This window comes from Metopolophium dirhodum, chromosome 5 (assembly GCF_019925205.1).
Source record: "Metopolophium dirhodum isolate CAU chromosome 5, ASM1992520v1, whole genome shotgun sequence".
In the NCBI taxonomy this organism is placed as follows: domain Eukaryota; kingdom Metazoa; phylum Arthropoda; class Insecta; order Hemiptera; family Aphididae; genus Metopolophium; species Metopolophium dirhodum.
In genome coordinates this window covers 10,548,580-10,573,660 of record NC_083564.1, presented here as the reverse complement: position 1 = coordinate 10,573,660, position 25,081 = coordinate 10,548,580, and the positions used below count along the sequence as shown (strand labels likewise).

General features: G+C 30.4%; 1 protein-coding gene across 2 annotated transcripts in view; it reads left to right on the top strand.

Moving 5' to 3' along the window:
- The window catches only part of LOC132945265 (inositol-trisphosphate 3-kinase A), a 294,710-nt gene extending 272,254 nt beyond the window's left edge, over positions 1–22,456 (top strand). For both annotated transcript variants that reach the window (XM_061014958.1, XM_061014957.1), the window contains exons 4-9: positions 2,853–2,999; positions 9,323–9,450; positions 10,199–10,281; positions 16,815–16,983; positions 17,084–17,155; positions 21,007–22,456. In XM_061014958.1, coding sequence (XP_060870941.1) covers positions 2,853–2,999; positions 9,323–9,450; positions 10,199–10,281; positions 16,815–16,983; positions 17,084–17,155; positions 21,007–21,258 — 851 coding nt within the window. In that variant the 3' untranslated portion in view covers positions 21,259–22,456. The remainder of the gene's footprint in view (positions 1–2,852; positions 3,000–9,322; positions 9,451–10,198; positions 10,282–16,814; positions 16,984–17,083; positions 17,156–21,006) is intronic.
- Positions 22,457–25,081: the final 2,625 nt, after the last annotated feature.

Genomic DNA, 25,081 nt, shown 5'->3' with positions numbered 1-25,081 from the left:
TAGGGTTTATATTATATTATAAACCCACCAAATGTTTTTTTGTAATCAATTTATATCCAGAATACTTATTTCTCATGGTTTTATTTTTATCGCGCTGTTTAAAAAATATAATACTATGAACTTGAATGTTATTATTGTTGCGCTATTTTTTTTAAAATTTTCTCTAAAATCCTTCCACAGAAAAATACAAAAATATGTATGGAAATGGCCAGCAACAGGCGTCGCCCGCATTTATACGATCGAAAAAAAATTAATATTTTCGTCTACGTGTAAATCGCCATTTACATGAATAGTTGAACCTAGTTTGGAATGTCGTTAGATGCTTCTTCCCCTTTAAAATCTAAGCAACATAAACAGCGCTTGTAACACGATTTTCCATCCCTATACTAGTTCAAACTTAAATTTTTGAATAATTTTTTTTTGCCAAAATTACCGTTGCCGTAAGCTTAATAGTTTAATTGTGAAATAATTTCATTTTCATGTATTATCTGTAACTAACATAGTTAACTGTTAACAAACCAGGTGAACATAAATGTGTCATTATTAAAGTAAACTTTAATTTATTATATTATAGTTGTAAATCGTCATGTTTATTTTCTGCTTCATACCTATAGTGATATATTTTCAATTTATAATATTCATTTTGACATTATTAATAACCCTATTAATAATTTATTATTTAAGTTTTAGAATGTTATAAACGTAATTATGTTTGGTGATTACAATTTTCCTAAACTTCAGTAGCTCCCTACATAGCTTTATTAGATTTTTTTTTAATCTATTAAATTTAAATAATTTTGAATCGACATTTTTATCGAAATTATTGTTTTGATAATATAAGCTATATAGGTACTTAGTTGTTCCCCAAAAGACGTCCGCTATTTGGAGATGTCCATTAGTGGAGATCTCTCTGGACTAGAATATTAGGCTTTTTGATTCATAAAGCTGCAAGTATTTTATATTATTTGTATTAGTTATTATTATTGTATCCACAATTGATATAATTGAGTTCGGCGTAATAAAACTTAAGTAAATAAATAAATACAAGAGCCCGCGCCTTCTATAAAAAAAAAGCGTATTAGTGTATATTGACATTTCACGGAATATAAGTAGAAGTGTTTGTTTTTAATAACTCTTGTAATGTACATACGACATGTGTTTAAACGATTATCGCTATATTTATTCGACGCGTAAATCCTATGTCATAAAATACGTCTTCATATCCGCGCCGTGCCGTATCACTATAGTAAAATATAACTGTAGACTGTAGTGGAAAATATATAAAATTATAAATTAATAATCATCTGAATAGTACCTCCTTAGATAAATATGCTCGTGATTAGGTACTATCTATATTATACAGGGTTATTATTTTATCGCGAACTTATCGTGATATTTTAGGAAGTGCGAGGAACAATTTTTTTTTAAACGTTCGCGAACATTATTACTATTTTCCATTTTTTAGTGATCGTTTGTTGTTGTAATTAGATTTTTGATTTCACTAAATTCCTTTTTATTTCCCGAGATTCTGCCATGATGATTCGCGTTGATGAAATCACCCAGTACCTACATATATAATACATTCACACAAGTACCTATATATTATAATAGGTATAGGGCATATTCATCGCGCATCGGCTTAGTAGCGTCAATGTGTTTAATAACAACGCGTCAACGCATATATTAATATACATACATACGTCATAGGTACCTAAGTATATGGACGGAAACGACCACAAGTCACTCTGTAGTGACGTACAATTATTATCATATACATATATTACATATTATATCGTTTTGGAATGTAATATTATATTATTACAACCTATCGTCGCGCGTATCGAATTACTAATCCGTTCGAAGGCGCACCGCTGCGATCGTGTACGAAAATCGTTATTATAATTACGATTGTATGCAACAACACGTGGGTACATTAATCGTCGATTGACATTTCATTATTTTGATTCCACACTAGGAATTAGCTGCGCCCAAATGATCTATTCTTCCGCTTGGCATAGGTATATTATATAAGCGACATTTTTTCGACCGTCATTTTAACTGAGCGTGGTTCGAACTTCAATTTTCACGAACTCAAACTTTGGTTTTCTCGAACTTTTCAAGCATTTTGAATTTTCAACTTTTATCTGAATCCGTTTGTACCCATATGCTACCGCTAAATTTGAGGTGCCTACATAACTAAAATAGTAAAATATATGATAATATCTATTAATATTTATGTACATATATTTTAAGTAACATGTACATTGTATATATTATACTGAATTTGTATAGCATATTTTATAAACAAAATGAGGAAAACTATAATAATACAAGTACCTATAATTACGGCTTGTTCATAATTGTATGACTTTAGATAATGGTTAGGTATTGGTTAGACATTATACTTTGAATTAAAATGATTTAACGTAAATTTCGTATATAAGCCAATTATATATATTTTTTTTTTTATAATAATTAAAAATATTAAATATGCATGCTATATTATATAAGTACCTAGTATATTCCTGGTACAGTGGTACAGTGGTACATGGAAAAAATTGGGCAGAAGCCTGTTGCTGGTCACATATTGAATCTTGTGCCTGGTGGTAGGTCATACCTATATATAATACCAAGTCATTGTGATATTGTATGATAAATAGAATGCGGAATCGATCAAATATGATTTTTTTTTTTATTTTATAGTATACCTGAACATTGGCACATCACATTTGTGTTGTATATTTAAAATACTGTTTACCCTAGATATTATATTGAGATCTTTTATGAAAATCGTACCTTTATAAGTATATGAATATAATAATACGAACAACGTGTTTTTATCGTTTTCACAGGTAATTTCAAAGCCGGTCCGGAACCTGGTACGATCCTCAAGAAACTTTGTCCCAAGGAACAGTTGTGCTTCCAAGTGCTGATGAAGGACGTTCTGAGACCGTACGTGCCCGAATACAAGGGTCACTTGACCACCGACGACGGAGACCGTATCCTTTTCCATAAAAAAAAAACGTTTCTGTAATATTATATTATTGTAGTATAATAGTATATGCGTAATTTTCGCAAAATCTTGAACAAATATCGCTGCTCAATTAAAATGCAAATTTTTTTCTTAGTCACTCTTTATAATTCAAGTGCGAACATAAAATTATAGTATACCTAGGTATACGTTCTTTTAATACGATAAAAAAATTAAGTTTTTCAGTTCTCGTTTAATTTTTGTCGCTCATTGCGTATAGCGCGCATTATAATAATAATATGTACTCGAGCGTTTTCATTTTTTAAGGACGTGCATTAAAGCCACTAATGAGTACTGCTACGACTTCCTAGTCCCGGTCGAGAGAGCTGGTACCAATACGTATTATATTACGCACGTCGAGATCACACGCGCGCAAATACAATAAGCGCATTGTAACACGGTCGTATACCTAATGGATGTAGTATTATAATATAATATAATACTATTCTTTTTAAATTACATTTTTTTTTTATTATATTATCTCGTCGAACGTTTGAAAACCAAACTAAAATATAAAATATATAATATAGGTATTATATTATATACTGTAGAACAATCGTTGAGCCTGGCGACCTCCGTCGGACTGAGTCTTTTACACACACACATCCCCACGTGCGCACGTCATACTCATCAAGTACTACGTCAGCTAGCCCCATCGCAAGTCTATGACCTACTCTGTATAACGTAAAATTGAATTAAATACTAATTTTGTGTTTTGTTTTTAACACAGTAGCTGTGCAGGCGGCAGTGAATAATGTTATTATTATTAATCGTTGGCATTAATATTCCGTTGAAATACGGTCGTTTTCCCCTGCGCCCAGTTTGACGGACGTGTCGCGCCCACATCCACACCCAGCCCGACACGATAAGGATGCGCAACCAGACGATGACGTCGTTATCGTCGTCGTGGTCGTCGTCGCACTAATAAAATATGATTTATCGCCTAGGTCGATTTTTGATCTATTTTTCTTGCGTCGACGATATCTCATCATAGCGCGTAGGTTTTATGGGGTCGGTCGGGTTTTCTGTACATAGATTATAGAATATAGACCATTATTAAATTATACCGATGATTTGGTGTGCACATAGACCTAAATTCACACCTAATTTGGTTCGAAAACTAATTTGAGACCAAAAACTATTTTAATATGCTCGCCACAAGTTTTATATATTTTTTTCTGTAGTGTTATGAGTAAAGACCGGATTTATATGTTTTTACATATCGTTACTGAGTCTATGCAGTCTTATGAGAGTAAAAAATGTGGACAATGTGTTCAATTCCGAATGCGTAGATAAAAGTTTTTTTTGCATATTTGAGAATATTTTATGGATTAAAGAATTTTAACCCATTTAGCATAATTTGGAATATTTCATAAATTGTGAGAAAAAATTTGTATTTATTTTGAATTTTAATATGACAATACCCAAAAAAAATTTTTTTGAACATTTATAATTTTTTTATTATTATTATTTCTAACTCTTACTAAAGTGAAATATAGTATTCCATTAGAATACGCAACTTTTAATACTTAATTAATACGTCACTATTAAAATAATATTGAAAAAATAGTATTAAAATGCATATTTATGCAAATAATTATGTTTATTGATTATTTTTGCATATTTTGCATATTTTAGCATATACTTTAAATTTTTAAGAGAATATAATGAAAATATTTGAAGGTTTTTTAAAAAATATTAGCATCATATTTTAGGTATTTTAAGAGAATATAAATCCGGTCTTTGGTTATGAGTGTCATTTACCCAACCAAATTTTAAGTCATATTTTGTTGCATTTTCTGCTTATCATGAATTTGTTATTTTTTCTAACGGAATACTAGTACATTTTTATCCCATAATAATTAGAAGTAGAATGTTTTTCAGAGAATAATAAGATACTGCTTCAAAGTCTGAAATCAATATGTTTAGAGTAAAAGTTAAACAGGCATCGACACTGATAATACCGTATGTGAATTTAAGTAACTCCGAACAATTCCGTATAAGATTACTAAGAGACCTATCTCAAACTCACTTAACCGACTGCTATGGAAGATCGATGAAAAAGAAAAACGCCATGTCACACATATCTACCACCAAACTACCGCGATTTAAGTATTATTATCGTGCCGACGTTGTTATATTGTATTTCTGCGCCAGCCGTGTGATTTGAAGTAAAACTTCTTTACGGAGGGTAGACACAAATTTCTACAAATTTCTCGTGTCACAAAAATAAAACAAGACAGATGTTTCCATGGCAGTAAATTGCGTTCGGCTGCATTTAATAACTTGAAATTGTTATTACATTTTTCAATTTTAATTCCAATTTCTCTTATCGATATAAGATTTTTCTGACTTAAATTTAAAATAATGTTTTGATTGATACTATTTTTTGCTGATTTTATTAAAAAGATAAGTTATTAATTATTACCTACCAATGAACCATATTATAGATATTAGAGAATAAATATGTTAGGTGTTGTTAAATTTTGAACTTGATTAACATTTATTTTATAAATATTTTATCGATTCGTATAAAAAAAAAATATATAAAACGATTAATATTTTGATATAAATTATCAATTTACAAATAATCGATTTTGATTTTTATAAGATTTCTATAAATATTTTAAACCATGATTTAATCGACCAAACTTAACCTTACCACCCCAGTATGTGCGTGAGCCTTAATAAGAAGCACGAATGATGATAATATTAATTATGTTTTTATTCATTTATATTTAATATACGATAAAATAATGTGTTAGAAATATTAGTTGACACTTTTATCATTTTCGTTTATCAATTTATCAGTATTCAAATTTAAATTTCATAATATTATGCATAAAATATAGTCATACGTTATCATAGAGACCCTGCTGATATATTTTTTTTAAAAATCGTACCCATTATGATTATATTTCACTTATTCGAATTTTGTTTGCGCAATTATAGTAGTGACATTAGAAATCATCTTCATAGATTTGTGTGACATGTTTGAAATTCGTAATATTTTGACTTTTGAAATTATGAACGCCAGACATCCTATCGCGAACTGAAACACACTATTGATTTATTATTTTTCCATGCAGTTGAGAAAATATTAAGTAGCACATAACGTTTTATGTACCTACTCGTCTTCTCACACGATTTCATAATATTTTTACGTTATGTCGGAATCTCGAATAATAGTTTTCCGCGAAAAGCTTACTTTTTTTAATAAATTTACTGCATTATATACGCGATTAGGTGCTTTTACATAGGTCCGTACCTGCCTGCAACCGGACACATAATATACCGTGACATATTACTATACATGTCCGTCCCGTTATCTATATAATATTGTATTGCTATTATTTTTTGTCGTCGTCGCGACTTTTTTTTACCGGTTTTTCATTTTTAAATAAAACGGTATTTTAAATGCCAACTGTATAATGATTTCCATGTTATATTCGACGCGCAGGGCGGCCTTGACAGTCGATTTCGATTTCACAATTTGTTTTCGTGCAGCACACGAGCAAACATAATTAATATTATATGGCATGGTAGCGTCCGAGCGTCATCGCTTACCTGCATATTTTGCGTTTAATCACCTATCATATTGTGAAACGTTGAAATCGAGTTCGGATTGCATTAATTGTTCTACTCAAACCTCGACAGACTACGATACTGTCATATTTAACACTTCGGGGTGGTTCTTATTCCTAGGTCTAAGTCCGAGGCGCGCGAAGTAACAATTAAACCGAATAAATTGCAAGTAGGTACGTAGTATATCCTCGTTTGGTGTCCACCGCGTGGTTTCGTCCTAAATGCCTACGAAAACAGATATCGATCACTTGGCTATAACCTAACGATTCACATGTATAACGTTACATACAGTAGGTATCGACAAATGGAGTGACTATCAAAATATGGTAATATTGTAATAAATTAAAAACTACTTTGAAAATAGTTCTAGTTTTACCTACAGCAATGCATATTGTATAGGTATTATATATATGCTATATTTGACAGCATATAACTTATTTCATAATCGATTTTTCATTATTTTCATGCTCCATGCATACACAATTGAAAACTTAACTTTAGAAATTCAAACTAATTACAAAACACCTATAATAACTGTATACATAATATATTTTCAAGTTTAAAGTATAGCAAATACGTTGATATTATTTCAATTTTATGTAGGGTTTAGAATTATTAAACATTTATGTACCTATACATATACTTAATAGCCACCAGGCTTAAAAAATAATAAAAGTTTAATTTTAAATATGTAAAACGACGTATTTGGTTCACTTAATAATTATTAAGTACCTAGATAATATATGCATTAAATGAAATAAATCATATCAAATTGTATTATAGCTATAATACCTTTTTTATTTTATTATTAATATTCTAATAAAAAAAAATGTATTACAAACATAAAATAGACGTAAAATCGAATCTAGTATTTGTTATATCTTGGTCTATTTGTATAAACTATAAATATTTAGATCATAGATTAATAATATTAATTACTACAATTTTCAAATTACCCCTATATTAGACATCATAAACCTTCCAAACCCATTATCCCGGATCTATATTTTTCTTAGCACACAAATTTAAATAACTCAAAAACTAATCGCTTGAATTTTAATTTTGATACATCAACATGTTCAGAAAAATTATCAGCTAAATAATTAAAGGTCTAAGGGGGGTTTTCAGTTGAAAAATAGGAATTTGCATTTCCACAAGAAACTACTTAAGTAGCAGTGTTGGGACTTATCTAAATAAAAAATTACTCATGTATTATCTTATCTTGATAACTATTATGACATTTATCAATTGGTTATCATAGATAAGTCATTCTCTTATTCAGATAAATTTTATTTAAATCATATTCATTTTTAATAAATGATGCTCATTTTTGTTTTTACTAAAATGATAGTTAACTCTATCCAATTAGTACATAATATTACCGTATTACTGTTTGTACCTACTAACTATTAGTTACTTTATGAACAGGCAAAGTAGTAAATTGTATTATTTAAATAATATAATAAAAATTAGTTTTATCCATCATATTATGTAGATAAAAGTTAGATTATCTTTATCTATATCTAAATAAATTTATATAAAATTATCTGTATCTAATCGAGATGACATTTTTGGTATCTATTCTCAACACTTTTCAGTAGTACAAAAAATATCAAGAATTTTAAAATATGATCTTAAGTATCAAGTATGTTTAAAAATTTAAAAAAATCAGAATAACTTGAATAACTGCATTATTGGAAAATAAAAAGAAAGTGATCAATGAGCATGCTCGGTGAATTACCCTTTACTATAATATGATAATATAATGAAGTATTAACATTGTCGCCATAAAAATATATAATATATATCATATATTCGAATAGTAGGTAGGTATACCGATGACGTCGAATGTCTTAAAACGGATTAATTATATTACCTATAGGCATTGATTGTATAATAAACTATATTATAAAATCAATGCTATATGTCATTCAACATCGTGTTCAAATACTTAAAATATTAACTGTAGATAATGCATAATATAGTAACACGATATGTGTATAGGAGTGGGCCAAAAAACATAAAAATTATTTATTCACTGCACCGCCTGGCTTGTAACAGAGGTCCCCCCCAACAGTGATATACAATAATGATGCAAATGCAGATTTGTAATTAGATATGACGCGTTGTTGCGTGGTCGGAGAGCACTCGTTTGACATGATGCTCAGCGGTGACAACGACGACGAGAATTTCCTAGAGTATCGGAATACACGTCACGAGTGTGGGTGTTCCGTGTTTGTATGCGTATTACGTATATATAATAATATTATAGAAATAGTGATCCTATGTATTAAAATATTTGAACCTTTTAGACGACGTATTTGAAGTTGTCACCCCAATCTTAGACTGTGGTGCCGTATAAAATGTGTTGCACATTTTTATTTTATCGACGTTGCAAAAAAGACGACACTTATACTCGGAGAATAACTTTGCGTACGTCATTAGACAGACGGCCCATAATATAACGATTGACTGTCGTAAATCGTCGTATAAACAACATGTAAATAATCTGGTCTACATAATATATGAACTGGGAGGGGCTGGTGAAATATGTGCAATAATTACCGCTGCCTATAATGATGTATAACTGCTACGATAATACTCGTGATTTACGAGTCTCGATGTGTCATAATATATATAACGATACGACGGTGATATTATATGATATATGAGTGATGTATTTTTTCCGTGACTCCCACGCCACAGTATATCTTCAGCTAGAAGACTTGTTGGGTGACTTCACTTCGCCGTGCGTCATGGACTGCAAGATCGGCGTCAGGACGTATCTGGAAGAGGAACTGGCGAAAGCCAAAGAGAAACCCAAGTTGAGAAAAGTGAGTACAAGCGACTCCACGTGATATCATTATATATTATGCCAGCTGGTGATTCTTTTTTTGAAGAACACTCATGTAATGCTGGTACCCGCAAATCAATTTTGGATTTTACGAGCAATTGGTGGTGGTGGTGATAGAGGGGGGGGGGGGGGGTACAAATTTTGGAATTTTGGTTACAAATTTGTACGAACTGTATAACAATTACTGATGTGGTTTTTGAGTAGAATTTCAACTTGCTGGTGCCAGCGTTAAGCACGCCTCATTATTTCAACGAAAACTGATCGTATTTTTATTATTTTTACTGTTATCAAATTTTTCAAGTCCTTTGCTTTTTTAAATGACACTATGCATTTGTAATCTTGTATTCTAAAGCAAATTATTATTCAGATTATTTTGATGTGTAAAAATCATATTTCCGAAGTGTAGTCATTACTCATTATAAGTACTTATAAAAGGTATATACATAAAATACTCGTCCGAAAATCAATTTGTATGACGTACTGCAAAGTATTCAATTCTGATTTGGAATAGAGAATTAAAATGTAAGTTTTCATAAAAAAAAGAAAAAACTTGAAAAATGAAAATTATAAAAATTTTAACCACTTAAAATATTATGTTTAGCATAATATTTCGTTTTTGAAATAATGAGTGTTCTTCGATAAAATAATTATTCAGTGTACGAGTAATATACTTTATTTATCGCGTATACTCGTTAAGATAATATATTATTATTATTTTAAACGTTTAGGACATGTACGAGAAAATGATTCAGATAGACCCGAACGCACCATCGGAGGAGGAACACCGACTGAAGGGTGTGACAAAACCGAGGTAAGAAAAGTATTGAAAATTATACAATTTTTTTCCACTAATCGTTTTTGCGTGTCATAAATAAAATAATAATAATTAATACCTACCTTCTTATATATAGAGAGTAGTGAACTATATCGTTGCGGTAGACCAGATTTATTGTAATACATATACATATATATATGATTCGCGTGTGTGCTAAAAATATGTACCTACCTCAAACACACACTCGCCATACACGAAAACTCTAGAAGTTTGCGAGTCTCACAATAATATGTGGTCATAATTATATCGTAATTTATAGTAGCCGAACGAGTTTGCGTATAATATAATAATATATAATATTATACGAGGCCGGTTGCGCCGTCACCGAGAAGTATGATTTCTAACGCCTTTCTTTGATCGAGAAAAACGTGTCGTACACAATTATAATGATACGATGTATAATAATAATAATATTCGTTTCAATTGCTCGCTCGCGCGTATATAATAATTACGCGCGGGCCTCGCTCTTCTATAAAGTCTATATATTGTAATAATAATATATACAATATACACCTATATATTATTATTATATTGAATTATTGCCGTAATAAAATTAAAACACATAATATATGTCTTAATAACCCGAGTGTTTTTACATTTTTTCCAAAACTACACGTCATGTAATATTATTATAAATCAATATAGTCTGCGGATGATCGCTACGCCGAGTCTTGATCACGGTGTGTGCCTACCCGTAATTGGTGATGGATTCATACATAATATTATATACTCCTGCAGTTTGTTACATCTATTTGATTTCCCTACCTAGTTGATTGTATACATTTGACAAAAATTATATCAAATATAACGCCACACTACATTTTATTTTTAATTATTCTTTGAGGTTTAATATGTATTTTGCTAAAGGACGACCTACATTTTTAATTCCCTAGCCGAGAAGAGAATATATTTCATAAAAGTGTAATGTGTCAAAACACTAAAAATGATAAAAAAAATGTCAAAAAATTAGCATTATAAAAATACTTCAAACCGTACCTTATATGAAAACTTTAAAAAAAAACCACAAAAATCTAAATTAAAAACGAGTGTTTTTAAGAAATGAGTATCAATTAGCGTATATTAATTTTATTATCATCTAGCTGTTGGATTATAGAACATTGTCCAGTTAGCGATGTTTCCAATTTCTAATGCGTATTACGTAACCATCACGTGGTATAAGAAATAACCGTACGTTACGTGTGACGTGTGTATATCATTATCAGCGAATAAAAATATTCGATTAATAATAATAATACATAATATTAGGTAAGTATATAATATGTTAACCCGACGCCGCTGTTTAATCGATTTTTTTACTACGTTATAATCGCACCGAAATAAAATGTGTGCTGCGGCGGTCAAAGAGGAAGCCTGCTTGTAATAATAATACGATTATTATAATATTATTATGTACTTCATCTTCGTTTGTAAGTTTGTTCCTATTTAATCACATTCGCGCGATAATCCAGAGCAAATTATCTTTCAAATTCGATATGTCAGAAGAAAAATACCCATCACGAAAATTAGCAAATTCTTCTCGTCGGTGAGAATATCGTGATGTTCCAGACAGGTTTTGTCGACGTAAAAAAATCGTTAGTAATATTTTAAGTTTATTGGTGGTATTACGTGGACACGTGGTTACCGAATTACGGACATTATAACCTCGTATAGTCGTGTCGGGTGTGCTACGTACCGGTATTCGGTAGTCATCTGCCTTAGAAAAATCGACCACAACCATTAAAATAACACAACTTGCAAAATCGATCAATGAAATAAATTCAATTTAAAGTTCTCTTGAACGTTTTACATTAGATTTAAATGTTTCACACGTTTTAAATATAGGAAATAAGAAAACAGCACTACCATTAAACTTGTATCGACGGTCGTCGAATATTTTATTTATTGTTATTATATTTAATTGTATAACTAAGTATGAGACAAAACGATATATTTTTATTAGAAGCCAAAAAATACCTATGCGGGTTTTGCGTATGTTTAACGCAAAGGACGTAAATCTTATCCGCAAAAAAAAGTGAAAATGATTTCTGTTTTACCAATTATTATTATCTTTCTTCCAAAGATTTCCGTTTCCGCCCAAAACACTGTTTCTATATAATATATCTGACTTACCACTGTATAAATGATTTTATTAATAATAATTTCGATTGCCAGTCGTATCTACGTCATACACGTCGTCACTCGCAAAAAAATATTGAATTTCAATTGTTAAAATAAAAATAATAATGCGCATAATTGGTAGGTACTCATAAATAATTCCAAGTTAAATTTTCCAAAACATATTCAAATCCAACACCTGGGCGCGATTTCACATAATTTCCCGTTACATCATTATTTACGAAAGAAAGAAAAATAATGGTGAGGTATTATTGTTGGAGTGAAATTATTCAATTTAGACGACGAAAAAAAAACGAAAATAGAAGAGCACCAAAGCTAATAATAATATAACCATTTTGATTAATCATCGATCCGCGTCAACTTGTTTTCGAAGTGACGTTATAAATCATAATAATATTATATGTATGATACTGGTTTGCGTGAGATCAAGAGCGACAAAGATAATAGACTACAGCTCAGGTGCGGCGGCGTCTCGAATGCAAAACACAATAATATAAAATAAATCGTTATACTCGAATAATTTATTTTATCGTAATAATAAAATAAAATAATTATGTTACGTATATTTTTTCCTCCATCGACGACTATTTAAAATCGAATAGCCTAAAGGGTGTATACAGGGTAACTCATCAAGCATGCTCACCGTAATTGTTTCCTTTTATTTGGAATTCATATAATGAATTCAATCAAATTCTGAATTTTGGTATTTTTAAGCATAATCAAGGACCATGTTTTCTTATATCTAGTCTTTTGCAATACAAACTTTTTTTTTCAAATGAAAATCAACCACTTTTACTTAAAATAATGAAACTGTTCATTTTTTTTTTTTTATTATGATGATATTAGTTTTGCAGGCATTTTGGGGTTACTAAGATGTATAGAGTGTTTGTAAGGATAATAGTCATTAAAAATGCTTTTACAAAAGTATAAAATATATATGTTATGTTTAACTGGTACCTACGTAATATACTTAGGCAATATTATACAGAGTAATAATGTCGATAGATTAATATTAACAACTACTATAATTTTCAAACCATTATGGAGCCTCCATATCTTCCACATATTATCGTGGACTTATTATCCTTAGTGCACTAAGTTGATAACTACTCTTTCGAATATCGATTCGAATGCATCAACATTTTCGTAGACTTTTCCACTTCACAAGATTTGCAAGAAAAAATATACTTCGCTCTATTGAGTATGAAATCTAAGTAGGCAAGTATTCGAAAACTAAGCCAGTATTGTAAGTATATATATTCTAAAAACCAGAATTTGATCGGTAAAATTGTGATTGTCGAAGGAAAAAACATGGGGGTGATTGCTGTTCGGTGCGAATCACTCTGTATAATATGCGGTTCGAGTGCGCGTATTCATCACGTGATATTATAAAGACGTCGCACCGTAAACGTACATTAATATGAAATTACGTTAGATGTATACCTCCTATATATTATACGCGCGTAACGTATTATTATTATTACTATCGATCTTTTTTTATCTCGCCTTATTTGTACGGATACGTGTTGTTGTATAGCCGTAGCGTATAATATTATTATAATATAGTGTGTAATAATTAATTAGGCGCGTAGGTACCTCTTCCATACGGACGATGCGTGCGTTGCTGCGGCGGCGAGCGGACAAAATATCGACAAAATAAAAAAATGACGTGCCTATATTCGATTGCGTGGTATAGATAATTTTACTATATATTTATATATATTATATACTATTATCGTGTATAATAATCGGCGCTTAAATTTAAAAACAATACTTACGTTTCGTTTTTACGGTCCATTTGGCCGTTTGGATATTAAAACGATGTGCCTGTACTTGCGACTTTAAAGTTTAACGTTTTTTTAGTTAATTTGATTTGTTGTCGTTCAATTTTAGGTGTTATATTTTTAAACGTTATTTTCAAGTTTAACACGTTAAAAACAAAAACCAAAACCAAAATTGTAAACACCGATTACATTGAACATAAACATGATGATTAGTTGAATAATTATAGAAATATGTATACTAATTAATACGTTTTTAATGTATAATATAATATATTTTTTATAACAAAATAATACAATACAATAATTCGGAAAATACTGTTTAGATATTCAACTTTGATAGTTCATTGATATAAGGTTAAAAACAATGAATAAAATTGAATTGGAATAATGATAAATGTCATTTTGTCATAGATCAAATAAAGCACAAAGTTATTTTTAATGAATTTATTTGTTTACGTTACATAATATTTGACGTTTATTGTTTGTTAGTTATTACTAATAAATTATTGTTATTGATATAATATTCTATTTAATGGTAGGTATTAGAATTTTTTCGTTTTTCGTTTAGTTATCTCAATAATATGTTTTCGTTACAAAGCTATCATTAATTTAAAAAACCGATAGTAATAATAATATAATATTTCACTACATAATATTATATTATATTAAATGCGGCACGGTGTGATATACCATATACCACAATATACATAATATTATTATATACTATATAATATACTATAGTGCGACGTATACACATTACCCGCGTGTGTAAGAATATATAATTTTACTGTGGCGCTGTTTACTATTATACGATAAACAACAACAATGCGAACATCGTTGTACATGTTGTATTTTTTTTTTTTTGTCTACGTGAATAATATTACGTTCTAGACATTAGACTATTGCCGTCGAGTTATCGTGTACCTACGTAAATAATTGGGTCGTCCGCTCAAAGTCTTATAGGTCACGATTATGCCTATCTAACGCGTTATTATTGCACGAAATCGACCGCGTGAACGGTTGTATTGCATATTATAATAAATAGCAGGCACTTTATCGCCCGAAATTCCGGATACGAATATTCCGTTTCCGGACGTCTTCCTACCGCTTTTATATGGCTCGTCTCTCGGCGCCGCGACGACGCAAACCCGTATACGTGGGTGCCTAACCATATAGGTGTAGTACGCCTCTCAAACGCGAGTAAATAAAATATTCATACACCGGTATCCTGTATGATTATGATAATATGTCATATATTTCGTTACGTAGGTACCTGTAATATTTAATATGTACAACGATGAAAACACCGAACATCTCTATAATAAGCGCCGATACATGGGCATGCTAGGTACATAATTATAACCGTTGCGGTGACCACGCTAGGTATACATAGGTAATGGGTGTCACATGGTGGTTCACAACCAAGCATGCCCATCACCATTTTTTTCTTAAATTATTTATTGTTTTGTTCAAATTCTGATTTTTGGAATTTTCAAGTAAACCCACCTGTATTATAAGGATCGAATAATTTCAAATACGCTCGGATTTCTAATGCCGGTTAAGAAGTGTCATGTGACAATAACAACATATTTTTTTCCAAAAGAGAATCACCTTTTTTCCTTATAAATGTTGATGTATTTATACATCCAAATTCGAAGGAGTAGTTTTTCACTTTGTGTACTCAGAATAATATTATAGTTTCACGTAATAGGTTTGGAATATATGTGGGCAATGATAATTTGAATATTGTAATAAATATTATTAATCTTTAAACATTTTATTATTTTTCAAAACTGTATGATTAATGTTAAAGGTTGAATATTACATCTATCTTATAGTTTTGTGAAATCATTTTTAAGAACTATTATAAAGAGATTTTCTAATTCTTAATATATAAGTACCTAGGGTACATTTTAAACTCCGAAACACTCGTTTGAATTTCAATTTTAGATACATCAAAATTTTCAAAAAAATCTTTTGTATTTTAATACTGTAAATATTGGTTCTCATTTGCAATAATATAAATTTGTATCACCATAGTTCACAGTAGTACAGGACACTTCTAAAATAGTATTAAATCTAAATAATTAGAAAAAATGATCCTTAAGTAAACTTAATAATTCCAGAAATCATTATTTGATTAATTTGGTCAGATGTTTGAGCGTTTTTGGATAAAATCGTATGTTATTTGAGTGCGCTATATCAGGCCGTTGTTTTATTAGGCTAGATCAATTCCACGGCCCAATATATGAACTCTATTTACCTCTAGAAATGAGTGAAGAAAATAATTGACTTATTATTATTTCCTTCACAAAACAATCCTCGTACTGCACGAATCATTAAAAATTCACGTTCGAACGTACGACGGTACAAACAAGCAGAAATAACCTGTATGGTCACGATCCTATAAGGCAAAAAGGCCGTCCGTGCTCAAATAAAAAAAACTTATCCCAGAATGCCGTTATAATCTATATGGTGTTTATTATGGCGACGCCCAAAACAATTATACGACCTTTATGTGTAACGATCGATACACGATTGTGTATCACAATAAATAATCGTTATCATCCGTTCCGTTTCCGTCGGCAGGTATATGGTTTGGAGGGAGACGATTTCGTCGACGGCCACGTTGGGCTTCCGGATCGAGGGGATCAAGAAAAGCGACGGCAAATCGAGCAAGGACTTCAAGACGACAAAGAACCGGGACCAGGTGATCGAAGCGTTTCGAGATTTCGTCGCCGGTTTCCCGCACGTAATAGTGAGTCGAACCTATATTAATTATCCATATTATATCCTGCACACGCAGTGCAAATGTTATCTTTAATGGCCGCGCTTTTCGCGCACATCGTGTTTTTCAGCCCAAGTACATCAACCGACTGAGAGCGATCAGAGACATACTGGTTGACTCCAAGTTTTTCACCACGCACGAGGTTTGTCACAAAATCCGCACACACACCTATTCGGTGTTGTGTTATAATATTTGAGTAAAAGTATATGAGTATTGGTACCTATTCAAATTATATTTTCTAGTATTAACCAAGTGTTTGAATACATTTTAAACACTATTTGACTGTATTGAACACTTTTCTTCAAATACCTACTTGTTTTCCTCATTTTAATTTAAAATATTTCGAATCGTTGTAAAAATAAACGATCACCTCCAATTTTTTTTTAGATATGCCGCTGTCAATATAACTGATAGTTGTTTTGAACAAACATTTTTATTTTAATGCAGTAAACTTTATTTTGTATGATGCAATTAACAAAGAGATAGGTACATAATAATTTATTTTAAATAATAAAATTTTTATCAATAAATTATATTCCATATACGTAGTACTAGAATTAATAATCATTTTTAACTACTATTTTGTAAATAATTTAAATTTAGTTGTTATAACCATCAAACAAAACTTTACTGATATTTAAAATTAGAAAATAAATGACCCAAAAAATCCTTAACTAAGTAAATGTAATTTAACAATTGGTAAAAAAAAATTAATAATATTTAAAATGTGTCTCAAACACTTAAGTAGACTACGAGAAAAAGTATTTTTTACAACAGGGTTACTATTATAGAAGAGAGGTACTAAACTATTTATTTAGAGACGCAAAAATCCATTTTAGATATTGTATTATATCAACATAGGTTATATTACTCTCTGAATTCGTAAAAAATATTAAAAACTCGTCACACTACAACTAGCCCCCACAACTTAGCTCTAAAGTACTTACAAATGCTGAAAATAACTTTTGAAATTGGAATACTTTTGGTGTAATTTGTACAGCTTGGGGGGACAAACTGTAACGCGTTAATAATATTGCGCTGTACGCATGGTTGCCACAGTTAATAATTTATTTTACAAACATTATAGTTGAGTGCATTATAGATAATAAAGAACTCGAAAAGGTGTGGTTGTGGCGGTAAATTCTATTGTCTTGGCAGTGCCGCCGTGATAGAAGTAAACATTGCATCCGGCTGCATTTTACCGATAACGCCCCAATAGTGTTAATGAAATGTTAATTATACTATGAATGTGTAGTAAACGTTTTTCGATAGTTTTATAATTTTCGTCCATCGGCTTATCGGTATTCAAATTTCATAACCGTGACTATTGTTGTTATCAATTTGAGTTCCGTATAATAGTAACCTAACCTAACAATAGTGCGTGAGGACCAATTTTTCGGGGAGGCTGTAACGTATAAGGTCTTAATTTTATGTTAGTATTGTCATTGTTACATTAATTAATTGACAACATCAACTCTTTCTATAATCAATATTAAGAATAGATAAATTTTAGAAATCTTGTTGCAGAAAACTTGTTCTTAACCAATTTTTGCCTCATTGAAGAAAACAATTTACTTGTCACTATAGTTGCACCAATGGTTGGGGGAGGGGGGGAAGTGAATTCCTCCACTTAGCTGTGTTAAGAAAATTATCTGAATGGAGGGACCCATGGTAAATTTTTAAATACAAAACTGTAATAATTAATGTATAGTAAATCGGTATACGCAGTATAGGTATACAGCTGCCGGTATGTGCACAACTCGTACGTTTAAATGATTATGACGTGAATATTATAATTATAATTGTTGTGTTCGACGGTGAAAGTATTATAATAATGCCTGCCGCCAATATACTAATCTCGTTAACAGTAACAACACAAGGAATAATAATATTTATAAAATATGCGTTTTCGTTCGACCGCTTTGTCAGTTTAAAAATAATATTCGAAAACAAATCGTAATCTATATTTATTTCTCAGTAAGTCAGCAACTACCACAAACATCTTAAACGACGACATTCGACGCGATAATACCGTTTCAAAAATTCTGTAAAGTTCATTTTTGTTGAATCTAACCTAAACCAACCTACTTATGGTAAACGACGTAACGTTTCGTTCCATCGGGCTGCAAACTATACGGGGTATTTTTATTTTTTTAAATAGCATAACAATTAAATCATATTTTTAATGTGTAGTTGTCACAAAAAACAATTTGTCGATACTGTTTACAAAATGACAACCGTCCGAAAAAAAAAACGATAAAACATGTTTGACGTAAAAAAAAAACATGAAAAATAGCCTCGTCGAACCTATAATATCGTGGTGTCATATTGCTTGCATATTTTACGTAGTTAAGGGGCCATGAGAAATCATGTTTCCCAAAACTTTTATTGGTTAATTAATTTTTCTCTAAAAACATTTAATCCAAACTAATTTAAATTATAAAAACTATTATTATGTCTTAAATAGGTAGAGTGGTACCGATTTTAGGTAAAAATAACTTGTTATAACTCAAATCTGTAAAAAAAATAATATGTCAATGTGTGGGCAAAAAGTTGGTTTTAATATTTTTCAACGACAAAGTGTGAATTGGGTACTAGCTCGATACTCAAATTTTTCTCTCCATTAATATTGTACATATTTATTATTTATACAGGCTTCAGAATTTGCATCTAAATATTTCCCAGAAGAAATTTCATTTATCTATTGGGGTGCCACAGCCACAGCACCAATATTCTTAAAAATTTACTTTTACCCACATTATACTTTGTTTATTTCTGGAAAATATTTAGGTATGAATAATTTATTAATTGCAAGTGGTAAATAACTCTTTCAATTTTTTTTAGTGCATGGTAAGAAAAGTGTAAATATTCTGATATTGGGGTGCCAGGGTAACACACCTCAAAACAATGAACTATTGACCAATTACTTTTGAACTTACAAACGGGTATAAAAATGCACTTTGGCATAATTATTTTTACTGAAATGTTATTGGTTGGTTCCATAATGGTTATTGACTTATTGTCTTGTTGATTTTCATTATCGTTGTCGCATCTGACTAAACGTAATTATTGTACCATGTTTGACCTCGTTAGCTTCGAACGTTGTTTACATTATTATATTAACGTTTTTCACTTTACCGTAAATTCGTTTCAAGTATAAAAAAAATCGAGTATTTCACCCGATAAGTAGTAACACACTCAGCTCAATGGTCGGTGAGGTAGAAGGGTGTTTTTGAGTACGTAGCCGTGTGACATAAAATAAAACGTTTCGTTCAAATGCATTATGTATTACTGTTTTTATCGTGTTTCACATTATTATTATTATTTAACAATAAGATGCATTTGATCGAATCATTTTATTTCACGTCACACAATATTAAAACTCGAAAACATCCTCTGACGCTCTGTTCTAATACCCTATATTATTATTGATTGGGTGATATACGTGGATTTTATATTTTGAACGAATTGATGGTAAAAAAATAAAACGATAATGTAGCATGACCAACTAAATATAATTAGATATCCAGAGAGATTCGTGGGACTCTGTTGGTATTATTACCGTAACCAAGAGCAGATAGATAATATTATCTAATGATCTTAAATAAATATTCAAATAAAAGTAGGTAAATTAAGTTTTATAATAGTCGTAGATGGCTCTATCGTAGTCGTACGGAGTTCGGTAATATTATGAAAGGTTTTGGATTGTTAATGTATACAGTGAACTAACTGCAGTTCTTACATGATGTGTGTTGGTAATATATAGGGCTTTTAGTTAATTTTCTGTGAATATATTATTGCATCGGGTGGCAGTTAATCGTATCGCTTCTGTAATATAGGGCTTTTATAAATTAAATTAAATTAAATGACAGCGTAAGGGGGCAACCTATACGTAAGCCATGGACTGTACCCTTACGCTGCCATTTTATTTTGTTTGATAACATAATATTATTATTGTTATTAATATAATTATAACGGCGTTCGTGTCCGCAGGTGATCGGCAGCTCGCTGCTGTTCGTGCACGACAGCAAGAACGCCAACATATGGCTTATCGACTTCGCAAAAACGCTCATACTTCCGCCGGACATCCGGATTAACCACACGTCCGAGTGGGTGGTGGGCAACCACGAGGACGGTTACCTGATCGGCATCAACAACCTGCTGGACATATTCACCGAGATGAACGCCGCGATCACGTTTCCCGTCACGCTCATCGAAGTCACGGCTCCGTCCGAAGTCGCCTGAACGCCGTCGACCCCCGCCGGTACCCCTACTCGCCGGTCCACTCAGCGGTCTTCCGAATCGGGTGACCCACCCCATTGACAATGTGTGATAGTAATAATATGTCTGGCGCAAAATATTCCAAAAAATCATTTTTTAAATAACACTTTCGATTTTCGTTGACAAACAAAATGCCGACGTTTTCCGTACCTACCTACCTACTGCAGGGTTCGTTTCGATTGCGACGAGTTTTCAATCTTAATTTATTTTACCCCCACCCAACCCCCGAACCGTTTTCGGCGCACCAGAGGATTTGCCATCAGTATTAAAACAATGATCTATTATAGACGTTAAAAAATAAATATTTTATAACTATACATCATCGCGGTGTGTTGTGTAATATGCCTATTATAATATGTACTATATTATACACATAGTATATTATTAAATATTATAATAATATTATGGTAATGTGTGTTTGTGTGGAAATCCAATAATATAAAATAATAGTTATTATATTTAAATACGTGTACGATAATGGGACTACTACGTGTGATTCTCAAATGATATATATATATATTAATTATTTAAACGTACATTTTTAATTCCAAGCGTATATGACGTGTGTATATATTATTATGATATAATAATTACTATACTGTGCGTGCGATAAAATAATAATTTTGTAATACATCAATCAATTATCCACTGCAGTGTCGTGTGGTTTTTATTTCGTTGTTTTATTTTATCGCTATTACTAAATTACTATTTTTATTATTATTATTATTTTTTTTTCAAAAACTTTATATTATAATCAGCCCTCTCCACTATCCCTTTCACCACCCCTCTTGTCCATGTATTACGCAAAAAATATTTTTTTTAAATACCTACCCACGTTACAACGACAATAATAACTATAATAATAATAATATTTACAATAATAGTACCTATACTTTATTTTTATTTCCGCACGAGAACTAGACGTCCTCATTTTGTTCTCCCGTTACAGTGTGTGTGTGTGTGTGTGTGTGTGAAATTTTCGATTTTATTATATATTATTATAATTTTCCCCCCTTATATTTTTATTTATTATTATAACATTTTTTTTTGTGTACAGAATATTTTAAATAAGACTTGTAAAAGAAACCCTTGTTATATTATTTTATTTTTTATTTCACTTCGCACATGTGTACATAATAAATCGTTATCGCCTATTTTTCTACCCGTTGTTCTATGTTTTGTTTTAATTTCTCTCAGTGGTGCTCTCAGTTGTCTGGTCTGCGGAGTACATATCAGCCGGCGTATCAGAACTTGCCATAATTTAATTATTACATTGTAATGATACGTGTGACCAGTGTTCGGATTAGATAAGTAGTTTTTTATCTAGATAAAGATAAAGCAACTCTAATGTATCTAGATAGAGATAAAAGATAACTTAACTCATATTTATCTAGATAAAAAAAAGATAAAATTTTTTTTTTAATGGGTTTTAAATTTAGGTATATCTTAGTTGGGCACTAGGAACAATGAACATAATAATATGATAATATGATGATGTAAATAAAAATAATTACATTATTTATAAACCATAACCTTGGTTTGAGAATCTGTATAAATATTTAAATGCGTTTGTACAATTTCATGATTTTTATCAATAAAAAAGGTGGATAAGTGGATGTCGCTCTGCTGTACAGTAGGTTACAAGTGGGTCACTGTAATGGATGGTGTTAAATTTGAATTCAATGATATAATATCATTGTATAAGAAAAACGATTCTGAGCGAAAACGGTCAGTCAGCCTATGATTTTACCAAGTATATTTGATGATATTATTGTGAATAAAGTAATTTATATATAACCTATTTACTCGGAGCCTTGTTTTAAATTTTCAATCTTTAGCCATAAAAGTTAAACATTTTATACATTTTTAACCACAAAATAATTAATAAATTATAAATTTGATAAATGTTGTCAAAATTTGAACTTTAAATGCTTATAAAAAAAAATTGTGCCTATGTATTTTTAATATTTTTCAACTGCTATTAGAACGATATATCAGGAGCCTTATATCAAATTTTCACGCTTTTTTACCCAATAAATAAAAATTTATTGATATTTATAGAAAAAAAAACTAAAAAAATTGAAAACTGACAATGTCCGTAAACAGCTCAAAAAGAGTCAAAATATTTTCAACATTTTATGGTGTATAGAAAATGCTAATATAAACATTCAGTGAAATTTTCAAATATCTACAGTCATTCGTTTTTTAATTACAATAAAATAAGAAAATTGTTACATGAGAAATCGAGTAAATATCAAATGTTGTATAAATATAAATTTCAGACGCTCATAAAAATTTAATTTAAGTTTCTTCTAGACATTTTTTTTTTGATAAAGGTAGACAAACTTATGAGTAATCTTATATTACATTTTAAAATCTTAGATTTAAAAAGAAAATTTTTTATGAATTTCTAACTCAAAATAATTTGCAAATTTTCGTGATTTTTCCGTATTTTTTCAAGATTTGAACTTTAAACGTGTATAAAAAAAAACTGTGACTAAGGATTTTTAATTTTTTTCATCTGCCTTTGAAACAATAACCTAGGAGCCTTCTATTAAATTTTCAAGCTTTTTTACCCAACAAATAAAATTTTATTGATATTTATAGAAAAAAAATTTAAAAAAACTGAAAACTGACAATGTCCGTAAACAGTTCAAAAAAAGTCAAATTATTTTCAAAATTGTATTGTGTATAGAAAATGCAAATATAAACAACCAGTGAAAATTTCATGCATCTACGGTCATTTGTTTTAGAGTTACACCAATAACCAAAATCGATTTTGTTAAAAATCGATTTTGCGTAAAAATTCCCGTTTTTCCTTAATTTTTCTTTTGTTTTTCACATCGCTTTTGAAAACTACTGGGAAATTAAAATTTTGACCTCCCCAATGCACCAACGATATTCACTTTCCCATCGAACAAGATACTGAAGTCGAAAATCGAAGCATTATTTCGACTACTTATCGTGTACACAGACACAAAAATAAAAAAATAAAAAAAAAAATAAAAAAAAAATAAAAAAAAAAACACACATCATTGTAAAATCAATACATTCATCGTTTCACTCAGAATCTAAAAATGTATCTAGATGAATTCATTTAGATGAGTAAAACAATTATCTAAGATGAACGTTTAGATACCTTGTAACTATTTATCTAGATAAGATAAAAGATGAACAAATAATTATCTAGATATTCATCTAGATAAGTCCGAACACTGCGTGTGACCTGTATTTTAACCAAGTATTTAAAAAGTTATTTTTTCCTAAAACTGTTATACTTAACTAGTTTTATAACAACGGAGAAAATCGAAACATATCATTCTTTTTACATCAACTTTTCAAGTGCACAACTAAGATAGATTTGGTAAGTCAAGTCTGATGATATTATTTTTGGTTATGATTTTATATTTCAAACGATTGCATTTTATTATCATTTAGTTCACCTGCTAAACATCATAAATATTCGGCTCTTTTCAACGCACCATGTATAGGTATATAGTTGTTATGTGTTTTTTCTTAGTTTTTAGTGAATCGACGGCCAAAATATGACGTAATCAATCTCAATATTGTATCCGACACGCTGATACAAACAGGTGTTCGACATCCTTGCGTGGCATAAACGAACTGTGATAGGACTAAGATACAGCCACATCTGTACCTATACCTTCTCATAATTAAACTCACTATATGTAACTTATTGTAAGTTGTTGATTTTTCATTTGCATCATTCGTATAAATATCGTAAATTATCTGTAAAGCGTCGTACAGTATAACACAATATGTGTAT